At 38.0% G+C, this 15,850-nt stretch overlaps 1 protein-coding gene and 1 non-coding gene across 2 annotated transcripts in view; both read left to right on the forward strand.

Annotated features, from left to right (window-relative positions):
- The window catches only part of OGA (O-GlcNAcase), a 28,564-nt gene extending 12,795 nt beyond the window's left edge, over nt 1-15,769 (forward strand). Inside the window, exons 8-16 of the mRNA XM_041742708.1 lie at nt 1,750-1,908; nt 2,396-3,009; nt 3,620-3,794; nt 6,970-7,055; nt 8,009-8,113; nt 8,929-9,014; nt 9,290-9,482; nt 12,190-12,349; nt 13,624-15,769. Coding sequence (XP_041598642.1) covers nt 1,750-1,908; nt 2,396-3,009; nt 3,620-3,794; nt 6,970-7,055; nt 8,009-8,113; nt 8,929-9,014; nt 9,290-9,482; nt 12,190-12,349; nt 13,624-13,760 — 1,715 coding nt within the window. The 3' untranslated portion in view covers nt 13,761-15,769. The remainder of the gene's footprint in view (nt 1-1,749; nt 1,909-2,395; nt 3,010-3,619; nt 3,795-6,969; nt 7,056-8,008; nt 8,114-8,928; nt 9,015-9,289; nt 9,483-12,189; nt 12,350-13,623) is intronic.
- On the forward strand, nt 8,198-8,302 carry LOC121485935. Its single transcript, XR_005986436.1, has one exon. It is a non-coding gene; the product is annotated as a U6 spliceosomal RNA (small nuclear RNA).
- Nucleotides 15,770-15,850: the final 81 nt, after the last annotated feature.

Below are 15,850 nucleotides of genomic sequence, written 5' to 3' on the forward strand. Positions count from 1 at the left end.
AGATGACTGCTGTTATTTGATAATTGCTGAGGTAATGGTCTACAAAGTGCTGTGGGAATACAGAGGAGAGAGTGATTACTTCTGTTAAGCAAAAGTGGTGGTAAGAAACAATATCATAAAGAGGGAATACTTAAATTGCATCAGAGTACGAGTAAAAGTTGCTGGGCCTTAAAGGGTTGGTGGGCAAGAGATGAAAACACTAGACACTGGATGCCTGGGAGGCTTGGCGGTCGAGCGTCTGCCTATGGCTCAGGGCCTGATCCCGAATTCCTGGGATCGAGTCCCACATCAGGCTCCTTGCATGGAGCCTGCTTCTCCTCCCTCTGTCTGTGTCTCTGCCACTTTTTCTGTGTCTCTCATGAATAAATAAAATCTTTAAAAGAAAAAAAAAAAAACACTAGACACTGAAAATTTGAAGTTACCTGAATTTTGACCCATTTGGGAGGTATGGAAATGAATGTCACATTATGATGCTTAGACTACATACGTAGTCATATAGTTGTGTTCTGTTTCTCAGTGTTTTATTTATTTATTATTATTATTATTTTTTTAAGATTTTATTTATTTATTCATGAGAGACACAGAGAGAGAGAGGCAGAGACACAGGCAGAGGGAGAAGCAGGCTCCATGCAAGGAGCCCGATGTGGGACTCGACCCCAGGTCCCCGGTATCACACCCTGAGCTGCAGGTGGCATTAAACCGCTGCGCCACCAGGGCTGCCCTCTCAGTGTTTTTTTTTTTTTTAAGATTTTATTTATTTACTTGGAGAGTGAGTGAGCCCAATCACAGAGGAACAGGGAGAAGCAGACCCCCACTGATCAAGGAACCTGATGTGGGGCTTGATCTCAGGACCCCGGGATCATGACCTGAGTGAAAGGTAGATGCTCAACCAGTTGAGCCACTCAGGCACCCCTGTTTCTCAATTTTGTACTCCTATTTCCAATTCTCTTGGGTTAATGCCTCCCATTAAGGCTCATTCATTGTGGACACACATTCCCCCATCAAAAAATAAATAAATAGATAAAATTTTTTCAACAGTTTTTAATAATTAAAAAAACCTCAATCTCTGTATATCTGACACCTACTTTTTTTCTCTTTTAAGGCAGAGCATGAAGCACATTAAGGAGTAGTAGGTATTAGCCAGACTGGGGTGTATGCTGGGAAATATGGAGGAAAGCTAAGACTAAGATTTGGGATACTAAGCCAGAGTTCAGACCTTAGTTTTTCTAATGCTATTCTGGTTCAGGGCTTCATTATATGCTTATTTTATTGTCTGTGTTCATATGTGGGTTCTCTATTGATTTTCCCCCCCCAATACAGTTGTTAATTTGCTTATTTTTTCATTTCATAATGATTTGCCTGCTAAGTTATAAGCCCCTGAAGGGTTGGGAGTGTTTTCTTTATGGAAATCATAGTGCCTTTAACCTCATATTCCCAATGATTAGTACTCAGTGAACAATTATGAATTTTCCAGTGATTCTAAACTTACTGTTCCATGTTTTTTTTTTTTTTTTTTTTACTGTTCCATATTTCAATTGGGATGTTATATTTAACAATGCATTTAGAATGACTCTTAGGTGAAGTGGATCAGTTAAGGTTGTGTTTCCGTTTTTATGTTTAAGGTTTGTTCTTGTTTCTGTTCTGTTTCTCTAGTTGTACTCTAATAACTGGTGCTTTGCATTGGTCCCTCATCAGGAGGCTTTTGTAATCAAAACTTACGTTCTGTTTTTTTTTTTTTTTTTCTTGCAGCTGACAGTGAAGACAGTACTGTATCGATCCAGATAAAGTTAGAAAATGAAGGCAGTGATGAAGATATTGAAACTGATGTGCTCTATAGTCCACAGATGGCTCTAAAGTTAGCTTTAACAGAATGGTTGCAGGAATTTGGTGTACCTCATCAGTATAGTAGTAAGTTTGGCCTGGCCCTTCTTTGTAAGGGGGTTAGATCACAAGGTTGAGTCATAAAGAGAATTTGTGATGTGCCTGTCATAGGCCCACCAAACAAAGTAAAATTTTTACAAAGGGATCTAGATAATAAGATTTTTAACAACCCCCCCCCCCACACACACACACCTTTTTTAAAGGTTTTGATCTTAAGTAGTTGTTATCTTGATGGGATGCTAATTTGTTCTAAAAATGTCTTTCTTGGAATAATTGTTTTTAGATCTAGATCTTCAAAAGAGAAGATAATAATACACGTGTATTATTTATCATGTTTCTTTTTTCCTTTCTTCCCTCCCTACCTCCATGGTGGTTTAGACAAATTGCACTTTTCTTAGGGCTTAATAGTATTTGGAATCTCAAACTGAGGTTACAGATATCATAAGAAGAAAGCATTTCTCTAGATTTGATTTGTTCTAATTCTGATTATCTTTGTGGCTATTTGTTTTTGTAGGTAGGCAAGTTGCACACAGTGGAGCTAAAGCAAGTGTAGTTGATGGGACTCCCTTAGTTGCAGCACCCTCTTTAAATGCCACAACTGTAGTCACAACGGTTTATCAGGAGCCCATTATGAGCCAGGGAGCAGCCTTGAGTGGTGAGCCTACAGCTCTGACCAAGGAAGAAGAAAAGAAACAGCCAGATGAGGAACCCATGGACATGGTAGTGGAAAAACAAGAAGAAACAGACCATAAGAATGACAACCAAATACTAACTGAAATTGTTGAAGCTAAAATGGCTGAGGAATTAAAACCAATGGACACAGATAAAGAGAGCATAGCTGAATCAAAATCCCCAGAGATGTCTATGCAGGAAGATTGCATTAGTGATATTGCCCCTATGCAGACTGATGAACAGACAAACAAGGAGCAATTCGTGCCAGGTCCAAATGAAAAGCCCTTGTACACTGTGGAACCAGTGACTTTGGAGGATTTGCAGTTGCTTGCTGACTTGTTCTACCTTCCTTATGAGCATGGACCCAAAGGAGCACAGATGTTACGGGAGTTCCAGTGGCTTCGAGCAAATAGCAGTGTTGTTAGTGTCAATTGCAAAGGAAAAGACTCTGAAAAAGTAAGTATGCTTAATTTATCCACTTCTCTAGCGTGGGTGGGTCCCCATGTGATGGTATGGAGGAAGTCTTAAATGAATATATACTGGTAACTAGCTGAAATTTGACCACATCTTAGAATATGCTCTAAAGGGAATGTGGACTCTGCTGATTCCGGTACATAGAGTTCCATAGTTTGACCTTAGAGTGAAGAATGGAAGAAAGTCACAGTTGATTATTTTAGTAACATCTGTCAGTTTGGGGAGACATAGATTTTTATTGCTTGTCTAAAGAGTTTAAGCTCAGTGATCTTGGGATCCCTGGGTGGCGCAGCGGTTTAGCGCCTGCCTTCGGCCCAGGGCGCAATCCTGGAGACCCGGGATCGAATCCCACGTCGGGCTCCCGGTGCATGGAGCCTGCTTCTCCCTCTGCCTGTGTCTCTGCCTCTCTCTCTCTCTCTCTCTCTCTCTCTGTGACTATCATAAAAAAAAAAAAAAAAAAAAAAAGCTCAGTGATCCTTAATGTTCAGGATAAATTGCAGGTACCTAATAATAAAAAGTTTATAATTATGTTTTAGGTTATTTTGGTTTATTTTGCAGTTTTTTGAGTCATATTTTTATTGATCTTCAATAGATTGAAGAATGGCGGTCACGAGCAGCCAAGTTTGAGGAAATGTGTGGACTGGTGATGGGAATGTTCACTCGGCTCTCCAATTGTGCCAACAGGACAATCCTTTATGACATGTACTCCTATGTTTGGGATATCAAGAGTATAATGTCTATGGTGAAGTCTTTTGTACAGTGGTTAGGTAGGTGCACCAGGAATAATCTCTTTTCCTCAGATATATTGTCCCCTAAAAATGAAAAAAAAATTATCCCACAGGGAGAAAAATATTTAAGGAATTGGCAAATTTCCAGCTGTTTAAATTCTTTGCTTAGAATTCTTTCAAAGGTATAGCCATTGTTGGCAGACTTGAGGTGCAAGTCTCCGTAAATATATCAAGCACACTGATTTTTCTCCCTTGGGCTAATTCAACATAAATATCTTAAAAATATATTAGAGAAGTACTGACTTTAACTTGCTCTGACTGAATGCTTCCTGGATGGAACCCTGTATACCACTTTTATCTGATTTGGAGATGAGACACTATGAATTGTGACTGTAAGCTCTCTGCTGCTTGCTGTGTCTTGATAACATTAATTGCTATGTTTAACAGAACAATTGCTGAAATGACCTAAGGGGCCTGGCACGAGGAAGCCATCCTCCCAGCCCTGTGCGCATGCGAGCTTTAGTGGTAGGCTATTCTGGTGCTACTTGGTATTATTTCACATGGCTTTTTCTTTATTCTGCTACCAAGTAATTGGTTTTTAGCAGGGGATGAAAATTGCAATACCCTGAAAATTCTCTCCTTCATTAAATGGACTTCTCTGTATGTCTCTTTTGAAAACTGAATTTTTTTTGGAAATTCTCAAACTTGGTAAAAAGCACCAGCATGGCCAAGTTTCTCCAGGGACCTCATTTCATTTCCAGGTTTTCAATCCAGCTATAAGGAATATGTAATGGACTTACATACAGCACACAGCAGGCAGCAAGGCTAACTGACATGTCATAGTTTTCATAGTAGTCACAAATACTATGATGGGTGACTAGGTCTTGGTTGTGAAATAGATGTGTGAAACACTGTGAGCTTAGATTAAGGAGTAGTAGCAGTGAGATTTCTCACTTTCTGCCTGTATACTTTTGGATTTTTAAAAGTAATAGCTTTCTTTTGACAACTAATTAGCAGCTAAAGGGTGGGGTCTCTGTTAGTTTTAAAATAAAGAACTTTGGGTTTCTGTATATTTAGCACAACAGATAGAAGAGAGAATTTAACCTTTTGTTAAAAGACACCAAGACACCTCTTTTATGTGATGTCTGTGTTTTGGCTCTGGAAAAACCTTTATATTGGTTATTGGATGACAGTATTTGCCTTCCAGGCTTCTGGCCGGAGGGTTATAATTAAATCTCTTGCAGGGATATAAATATTAAGTTTCCAGTCTGAAATCTGGATTCTTGAGCTTGGGAAAGTATCTTTTAAAACATTTGATAGTGAGCTTTTTAATTCAAGAATTACTAAAAATTAAATTCTTGATTACATAGGTATTGTTTTGTTTCCTCTCAGGTTTTACTTTACTGTGCAAATATCGGGGCAGTTTCTTAAATTGTTAGATAGCCATTGTATAATCTCAAGGTCAGAGTATCTTAGAAGTTTTAAATAATTGTTTTAGCATCCGCATAGCTTCACAAAAGGCTCACGACAAGGAGAGTATTTTCATGGATTTATAGTAATTTCAGGGAGTTACTGATTAGAACCCTTTGTTTTTCTCCTCTCTCCAGTCCAGCTGGCATTCAGTCCTTTAAAGAATGTGGCTATGCAGTACTTTTGATTACTAACGACTTCTATTATCTTCTTCCCCATTGTGTACAGATGGGAGAATCCTCAGCACAAGTGTCTACTACTATTGGATGGACAGCGGCAGATGTTCACAGCGCGTCATGATTAATTAGTTTAAATTGAAAGGTTCTATCTGTGAGGTAGCTCAGATTTAAGGGCAATAGGCATGAACTGAAGTCACGTTTGCGCAGCGACTGAGGCATTAACCATGTTTTCATTTACACAGCTCTTCGTACATGCAGCTTTTTATTGTAATAGTTGGAAGTGCTAGTTACGTTGTAGTCTCAAAGTGGGGGGTAGGGGAAATTGGCTGATCTTAAAGTTTGAGAGTATAGTTTTTTCCTGCAGTGTAAATTTACACTGAGCTATGGAATGGGGCACGTTCTCTTACCCTAAATTTTGACCCTATTTCGTATTTATCTTATAAATTTGCATATTATATGTGTTCTTAAAGCACCCCTACCCCTAAAAAAATGACAAACCTGGATATAATCTCTTAATGGGCCTGAATTATGAACAAAAAAATTGGTTTGCTTTGGGACTGTCTGACTAGCACACTATATCTTGTACTGATGAGACTGTTAACTTGAACAGGAGGTAGAATGCTGTCTTCAAATGGAAAAGAACTATATTGCGCTGCTTTATCTTGTCAGAAGACTAGGCAGGTGATTTTGATTTGGCCTCCAAATAATTGCTTTCAATTATTTCTTGTTAGTTACCCTTTATTTCCTTTGAAGTTGGGTAAGTGGTGACCTTAATCCTGACTTCTGGACCTCAAACCTTGCAGCTCTGTGCATGTTTTCAGTGCACTGCAAAGACTGTAATGGTCCATCAGGAGCCAGATATTGTCATACTTTTAAGAAAAGTATATCTTAGCTCTGAATAAATTTGGAGTGTCAGTTGGCTCTCCTTAGTTCTTAGAATTTGTCTGACTGCTGTTGGTATTAACCAAGTCTGAATTGGATTGTCTTTTTAGAAAAAATAACGTTTTCATTGTATTTTGTTGTCAACTTACTGAAAAATTTCTTTTGTTTATTCTGCTGACCTTAGTTTTCTGACAAGATTAATCCCCTCTTCCCCCTTTTTCCCTTCCTGTACCCTTCCTCATAATGTAAAATGTGACTTCAGACAGGTTTAATTCCTTCATGGGCTGTGATAATAAAATGTTTTATCTATCGCATTCATTTCATTGTATAATTACTGTAATTTCACTACAGAGCATGCAGCTGGCTTGATTTTTTTTTTTCTTCTTTCTACAGCTGTATCTAGGGAATATGTAAACTTGACCCAGACAAACTTGAGACTGACTTTCTTATAATTAAAGGGTAGAACTCTTTAACGGTAATTATTCATTAATCAGAAGAAACATCAGTATTGAAATTCTATTACAAATTTAAAAAAAAATTATTATCACAGCCTTGTCCTAAAACCCTGGATTATTATTGTTAGAGAGCTATTTCCACGAAGTGTTTGTTAGTTTGTTGGACGTTTGAGACCCCAGGAAATCCCCTTTCTCGTAACGTTCTCCGCTTGGATCTGATCTCAACAGGGTGTCGTAGTCATTCTTCAGCACAGTTCTTAATTGGAGACCAAGAACCCTGGGCCTTTAGAGGTGGTCTAGCAGGAGAGTTCCAGGTATCAATATGAATTCACAACTGAATTGACATTTTCTTTGTTTTATGAGAAACCTTATGTTGCGCATCAGATGGCTGGAAGGATTGGTCTGCCGAAGGCTTTCTAGTCCCAAATTCAATTTAGTTACATAGCTGGATTTTAAATCAAATTTTCCTCCTCTTTCACAGTAATTTCTGAAGGAGATGCTGCCAATTCCCCCCGCGCCTGCGAAGCGCAGCGGCTCTAGGTATACACTTCACATTGTTTCTTTGCAGGTCGCACACCATTTTAATCTGCGCCCGCAATGCACAATGCGCGCATGCTTGTTTGCCAGTGGAAACTCCATGAGCAAAAAGGATGAATAATTATGCAAGTGAATGGTGAAAGGACTTTTGGATACCTTCCCAATTATTTTATAAATAAAAATTGTACTCAGAATAACACTATGTTAATGAAAATTTGAACAAAATAAGCGTTTTTGGTTTTGGAATTTGTTCATGGACTTTTCAGGTACTCTACTTTTCTCCCCCCAACAGGTGCTCTGCTGCGCACAGCAAACTGAAGCGCATTGCTTTGGGGATAAAGCGTCTCCTGGACAGATAACCCTCTTCAGACCAAACCTCTCCTCCTGACATTCTGTTCTGCCATCTTTTAGTACAGAGATGGTCTATATAAAATTGGTTTAAAAAAATAGATTTGTGATACTGGAATAGATTTTTTTTTAAATTATAAACTGAAATCCCCATTAATATGCTACTAAAGCTAAGTAACTCAGTTTGGGTAATTTCTATTCAGAAGCACCCCTTCCCCCAGCAAAGAGGTGTTTATTTTAGTAGAGCATAGAACACCCCTCTTCTTTAGGTCTGCCTGCAGTAGCCAGTTAATGTTAAGTTGGTAATCTGCAGTGCACACCCATTTAAAGAAATGGATATCTTCCCAACACTAATCCATCTCCTTTTTGTTTCTTCCCACAGCGTTTGCTGCCAATTGATGGGGCAAATGATCTCTTTTTTCAACCACCCCCACTGACTCCTACCTCCAAAGTTTATACTATCAGACCATATTTTCCTAAAGATGAGGTAATTGTCTACCTACCCACTTGGTATATGGTTATGGTGCTCACTTACCACCTTTGAACTCCCTGATTAAAAGAATCGGTTCTGATGCTTGCTTTGTAGCACATATGCTAAATTGTGAATGATACAGAGAAGATTAGCATGACTCCAATGCAAGAATGACATGCAAATTGTGAAGTGTTCCATATTTTTAAAGAAAAAATAAAGAAGTAGTTCTTTGTGTTCAAATAAGAACTTTAGGTGGAAAAACTTAGCTAAGACATTGAACATGTGAGGGGTGATATTTAAGGAAAAATCTCTTGAGCTAAGTCCTGTAAGTCCTCCTTTATGAAAGTCACATTTAGAGTTGGAATGACAAAATAATCAGTGTGTCCAAATGATACGTTGTCCTTGGCTGATTCTCTAGTATATTAGTATTCTGTAGTTTTCTGTTGTCAAGTATCTAAGAAGCTGTTGACAGTCAGCTACAGGAAACAGCAGGCCTGTTTAACAAACAGTAACACGTTTAAAACATTTTGGACATAAAGAAAACTGAGAGACTCAACAGCATTGTTTGCTGCATTTTGAATCTACTGCTTAACTACCTAAAACTATCCCCTGCAAAACAGTTTTCTGGTTTACTAAAACCATACTATTTTCTACAGATTTTATAAATATGATTCAGTGAATAAATTTGTATTAAAGCAGAGGTGACATTTATGACAGGCTAGGCATTTTGTTATTCCCTATCCTAGAAGTCCAGTCTAACTTACGAGACCCATTGTAAAATTCTGTTGCTATTTTTCTTGATGTGTTGCTTAACTAGATTATATTTTCAGGCTTCCGTGTACAAGATTTGCAGAGAAATGTATGACGATGGAGTGGGTTTACCTTTTCAAAGTCAGCCTGACCTTATTGGAGACAAGTATGTGATGAAGTATTTGGATTTGTTGGATTTGGGAGTAGCATTTCATAGCCAGGTTTATCAGGTTGAGGGGAGGTGATGACTAGAAATAAAGTTTTCTAGAAATCCCACTTTAGTTTTAATAGAATCTAAATATTAATATGTGTGTATTTTCAGTTTTTTCTTACACCAAATGTAGTTTCCATAGGTTGCCTTTCAAGTACATTAGGCCTTACATCACTGGAGTCTAAAGTTTAGTGTTAAAAACTCACTCTGCCCTCTTTTCTTCTGAACAGGTTAGTAGGAGGCCTGCTTTCCCTTAGCCTGGATTACTGTTTTGTCCTAGAAGATGAAGATGGCATATGTGGTTATGCCCTGGGCACTGTAGATGTGACCCCCTTCATTAAAAAATGTAAAATTTCCTGGATTCCCTTCATGCAGGAGAAGTATACCAAGCCAAATGGTGACAAAGAACTCTCTGAGGCTGAGGTAATAACAGGTTTAGAGTTATACTACAGTAATTTTTTGTAAATAAAGTAAGCAGATATATCTTAAAATCTCCGTGCTTTCTAAGTGTCCTACAGAAAAGAATTCTTATTCCTTTTTTTTTTTAATATTTTATTTATTCATGAAAGAGAAGCAGAGACATAGGCAGAGGGAGAAGTGGGTTCCTTGCAGGGAGCCCAATGCCAGACTCAGTCCCCAGACCTGGGATCACGACCCGAGCCAAAGGCAGACGCTCAACCACTGAGCCACCCAGGCGTCCTGAATTCTTACTTATTCTTAGCATACCTTTTTTTAGTGTATCAGAACTTTTTTTGGGAGGAGGGAGATTTAATTAGTTTATTTCAGAGAGAGCACGGGTAGGGGGGAGGAACAGAGGGAGAGGGACAAGCAGAACCTGTTCTGAGGTTGGAGCCTGATGCAGGGCTTGATCACATGACCCCTGAGATCACAACCTGAGCCAAAATCAAGAGTCAGATGCTTAGAGAGCCTGGGTGGCTCAGTGGTTGAGTGTTTGTCTTTGGCTCAAGTTGTGATCCCAGGGTCCTGGGATCAGAGTCCCACATCGGGCTCCCTGCAGGGAGCCTGCTTTTCCCTCTGCCTATGTCTCTACCTCCCTCTCTCTCTCTCTCTGTGTCTCATGGATAAATAAATAAAATCTTAAAAAAAAAAAAAAAAGCTACTTAACCAACTGAGCCACCCAGGTGCCTTACCCCCCCCTTAAAAAAATGTATTTATTTTGGGAGGGTAGAGGGAGAGAAGTAGACTCTGCTGAGTGTGAAGCTCAATCCCATGACCTGAGCTGAAATCAAGAATGAGACACTTAACTGACTGAGCTATCCAGGCACCCCCTTAAGCATGAGATTCTTGGGCAGCCCGGGTGGCTTAGCGGTTTAGTGCCGCCTTCAGCCCAGGGCCTGATTCCGGAGACCCGGGATCGAGTCCCACGTCAGGCTCCCTGCATGGAGCCTGTTTCTCCCTCTGCCTGTGTCTCTGCCTCTCTCTCTCATCTCTCTATCTCTCATGAATGAATAAATAAAATCTTAAAAAAAAAAAAAGACAACATGAGATTCTCCTTTGTTCCCTCAGCATTATGGAGTTCTTTTTTTAAATTTAGAAGTGTTATAATACTTCCTCAAGTAAAAATAATATAGACCTAATGTTTTTCCCCCTTGTTTTGAAGCGCCAAAGTTAAATGGTCTCTTCTTGGGGATCAGGTCAAGTTCATGTCATTAAAATCTCTCATTTGCTTGGTTGTCAGGAAACCCACTTCCTTCTCAGTAATGTATTTCTCATTGTAATAAAAAAATAATAGAGGCAGGCTGCTCTGGAAGTCTGTTTTCAGAAAGGAGCACTTTCTTTTTTTTTTTTTAAAGTAAGCTCCACACCTAGCATGGAGCTAACTCTGGGCTTGCTCTCATGACCCTGAGATCAAGACTTGAGCTGAGATCAAGAGTCTGATGCTTAACCTATAGCCACCCAGGTGCCCCCAGATAGGAGCACTTCTGAAGTCATATGTCAGCTCTGTACCAACTTCAGTGAATTTCTCCTCTACAATTTGTGATTATTTTGGTTTATACATCATGTGTATTTTTAAAAATAGTTCTTTCTTGATATTTATGCTCAATAAATACTTTTTGATACATATTTGGACCCTTTTATTTGTGACTTTTTTCTTCCATGTTCCTCTTTCCTTTTTTTTTTTTTTTTTTTTACTGTGTGTATTTGGAAGACAATAAAATATTCAGATCTTAACTGTACAATTCAACTTTATTTTATTTATTTATTGTACATAAAATGAGCACTCTTGTGTAACCAGGACCCAAATCAAGGAACATATACTAGAACCCCAGAAATCCCCTTCAACCTTCTAGACAATATCTCCTAGAGTAGCTCTTATGGTGATTTAGAACACTGATTCATTTTTAAACTTTTCTTTTCTGAAGTTGTTTACTTCTCTTCTCCATACCAACGTACGTATATTCTCTTACAGTTTATTACTATTTTTTACCTTCTATCCCTAGCCAGATGGCTATGTAATAAGAGGGTGGTGTAGAGTGGCCTTCATGTACTTGGGAGTACACAGATATATAACTACAGCATGCTGATGATTGAGCTGTTGATTTGTTACTTCATATCTGACAATTACAGTTTTCAGTATAGGAACATATAAAGAATGACCAGCGTGTTTATGTTTTTTACATCCACATTTTTGTGCAGGCAATACAAACAAATTTATTTTTTGTTTTAAATATATTTAGATCTAACAAAGATTATAGAGAGAGTTTCTTTATATCCCTTACCCATTTTCTACATTTGTCCAGTCTTAAGAAACCAACTTTGGTGCATCACATTTTACTAACTTGTTTTTACATTAATGTCCTGTTTTGGGCCAGGATCCAATCCAGGATATCACTTTCTATTTAGACAAACTTCTCAAAGCGAAAATGCTACGATTAAAGCTAATTAATTCTTCATGTGATAATTACATAATGACTCGAAGAGTTATTAAATGTTGCTTTCCTTTTCCTCTTCCTCTTGCTAGGTTCTGGTAGTTGGGATATAGTGTATAGTGGATACACTATACAGTTGGGATATAGTGTATAGTGTATATCCCACTATACAGTTGGGATATAGTGTATAGTGTATAGTGAGTAACTTCTGAAACTCAGATTCTTTCAAATTTTTACAGAAAATAATGTTGAGTTTCCATGAAGAGCAAGAAGTGTTACCAGAAACTTTCCTTGCCAACTTCCCTTCTCTGATAAAGATGGATATTCACAAAAAAGTAACTGACCCAAGTGTAGCCAAAAGCATGATGGCTTGCCTCCTGTCTTCACTGAAGGCTAATGGTGAGTACATATATGTATAGTTGCTAATGTTTAGATTTAAGTGGGGACAGGATAAAAAGTAAATTATGGTGAGTTTACATTCCCTTCCCCACCATTTGTGGTTTGGCTTCTGAATTATTAGTGGTATAACAATTGCATATGTAGTGATAATTGGGAAATGCTGCTCTTTTACACTATAAATGCTTATTTTGAGCCCTATTGAAATGAGAACATTCTAGGTTAAATTTATTTTGCCATGAGGCTCACTAGGATAATTGAAAATTAAATGAACCTTGGGGAGAAACTTCATTTAGGAATGCAGAGTTGCCAAAATTTTGAGTTTGTTTTCCACATTCAACCTTTAGAAATATTTTGCTTTATATTAGTGGTTTGAAATTTTTTTTCTGTAAAGGGCTAGATAATAAATATTCTAGACTTTGTTTATTTTAAAGTATGCCCTATGTCCAGCCTGAGGCTTGAACTCTTGACCCCAAGATTGAGTCACATGATCTACCTAATGAGCTGGTCAGGTGTCCCTACTAATATACTTTTTTTACAAGAAAATCTAAATCTAAAAAGCAATTGTTCTTGTTCAGTACAAAATTGAGCAGCTTGTTTGAGACCAATCCTTAGAGGGTTGGTATATGGGAATGCACTTACTGTTGCATCTTTCTATCATTTGAGTCATTGGTATCTTTTGTGGAATAATTTAAACAGCTCTGTCTTAAGATAGCATAATTCTCAGTGTTGTGCTTGGAACTGAGTCACATACATGGATGAGGTATGCCTTAGAATATACAACATAATGTATTCTGATTATATTGGTTTGTGACAGGCTCGAATGACCTTTGCTCTGTGGGCCTGTCAAAGGTTCTTTATAATAAAAATATTAAAACAGGTATTTTTTGTCTTGAGGTTTCTTTTAATCTTTTTCTCAAAAGATTTTCTTTCTAGAGAAAAGTTTCACTGACAATTTTTTAAACTGAGGTATTTTTTTTTAATTGAGGTATTTTTGACAATTAAAAATTGTATACAGTTTGATGATTTGAAATACATTGAGACTAATCACATTCAGGCTAGTTAACCTATCACTTAAGATAGTTTCTGCTGCAGTATTTGGTATTGTTAATATTCATTAAATATTAATATGGGTTTTAAAATTGTGGTATGAAATTTAGGCGCTGGTATAGACAAACTCTTACTATCATGTATTTGAAATATATTAAGGATTCATCACAATTCCTACCCATGATTCTAATTGACATTTACATTTTGAATATTTATTTTATTTCCAGGCTCCCGGGGGGCTTTCTGTGAAGTGAGACCAGATGATAAAAGAATTCTGGAATTTTACAGCAAGCTAGGCTGTTTTGAAATTGCAAAAATGGAAGGATTTCCAAAGGATGTGGTTATACTTGGTCGGAGCCTGTGACATTTGTTGGCACTTTGAACTGTTCGAAAGTCTCTTCACCTGGTGGGTGGTGGTTGGGGTCTTCATACAGTTCAGCCTCTGGAATGGCAACAAATCAGCCAATTGGGATTGGAAACGAAGACTATTAAACTCACCTGTCACACTTTGAGATTACTCACTGGTTGGAAGATAGTCTTGATGCAAATCCTGTTTGAAACAGATGTGGTCCTCCTTTTTGGGTCTTGTGTTAGGTGCCAAGACCTCTTACGTGGGTTTATAGGGAGGGGGTCTTCAATAAATGTAGTCAGCACTGTGTTCTGCATCCAGTGTGGTTGCATTTCTCACCTAAGAGTAATCAGAATCATTTGTCATCCTCTTTGGCTTATTGAATGAAATGTCTTTCATTCTTTGGGGACATGGCAGAGATGAGAAAGATTTAGTAGGTTTCAGAGGCTTCAGGGTAGAGATTCCAAGTGGGATGGTTGTGGTATAGTTTTAAGCTGAATAAATGATTTTAATTTGGGGCAGTTCTTCTGCTCTTTGTAAAGCCATGGCCAATTGTCTCTTGTAGTGACCATTGGTTCAGGCATGTTGTGCTTTGTAGGGACAAATGTGCAGTTGTTTGTGGCAAAAGCCTAAAAATGGCAAACTTGTAAATTTTTGTATATAAACTAGCTGTAACCTGACTATACTTTGTGTTCACTGTTTTTGTAATTTTTTTTCCTTTTGAAGATGAAAGGGTGTGGTTCAGGATGGCACTTTGAATAATGTAAATCAATGGAAGGTAGATTTTCTTTACTTTTGCCTGTTTTATTATTATTATTTTTTAGAAGTTTTATTATTTTTGAAGTGCCTCCCACCTAGGGCTAGGCCATGACCACTTTGGGTACGAGAGCCTAACTTTATGGGACTCAATCTGTTGCAAAGTGCAGTCACTTCTGGAAATTAACCTCGATGCAGGTCAGCATGTGAAATGTTAGTGTAGACATCTGTCAAGTAGGGTTCAGGGACTGATTGGTCCCGTTTGCCCTGAGATCAGTTGTCTTTTAATTTCAAGACCTGTTACAACTGGTTTTATTAAATCAGAGTCTTTAATTCTTGCATGTTTTTATCTAATTTTTAAAAGAAACAATGAGCACACTTTAACCAATGACTTATGGTTACGCTTTTCTTTTTCCTTTAACCACATTCTGAAAGCTCCATGTATTTTGATTTAGATTTGGTATTTTTTAGGGGTTCTGAGCATGAGGCTAGCAGGTAATCTCTGCAGGATTCATTTTTTCATCATGGCTGGCTGACTTTTCCATGGATTCAGAACAGTATTTTGTTATCTTGCTTCTCCTAAGTTTTGTTATCACCTCTTTGACTTTGACTTTGAGCTGAGGTGGGAGGGGCAAGGAGAAGGAAACCTGAAACATTTTCTTCCTTCATGAAGTTCCATCAGTGTGGGCTTTGAAAAAGCAGTGTACCTAGTAGTATCCAGGGCCTGTGAGTGTGCACTGAATTGGTAAGATGAAGGGAGGGGAGGAAGGAGACCTCTTCATTTTGGGGATAGAAACCTTTAACTGCTAGAAGGGTATGGTGTTGGAAAGCTGGAACCAAGTTTGCATTTTCAGGGGTTAAGGGGAAGAGATTTCTACAAGATACTGTTTAAAGCAACTTATTGCCACTTGGTTGTCTCTTTTAAGTACATTTTGTACACTATTGGACAATTCTAGCATTTATCTGGAGGATTTCAGGGTAAATCTATGGAATCAGGATTTTTAGCAAGTTTGCTTGTGGTCTTATCTTGATTTAATCATTTGACTGATCTTCTGTTCATAGATGCTAACTATGAAACAGATGTCCAGACCTATACCTTCACCATTTTAGGATGGTAAAGTGCTATGCTCTCTTCTATGGTTATGAATATTTATTAAGGTTGGAATGACATTTCATTGATTGTTTAGATCACAGCTCAGTTCCTGTAGAAAACGAACTGTAAAACTATCTGAAGACCATGCAAGAGGCAAAATAAAACTTGAAGTGAATGTGGTGTGGTGGTGTACTGTGTAAACCTACTTGTTTCTTCCTGGTACCTTTTCTCCTGGCTTTCATGCCTCATCTACAAG

The sequence above is a fragment of the Vulpes lagopus genome, chromosome 2 (assembly GCF_018345385.1).
Source record: "Vulpes lagopus strain Blue_001 chromosome 2, ASM1834538v1, whole genome shotgun sequence".
Lineage (NCBI taxonomy): Eukaryota > Metazoa > Chordata > Mammalia > Carnivora > Canidae > Vulpes > Vulpes lagopus.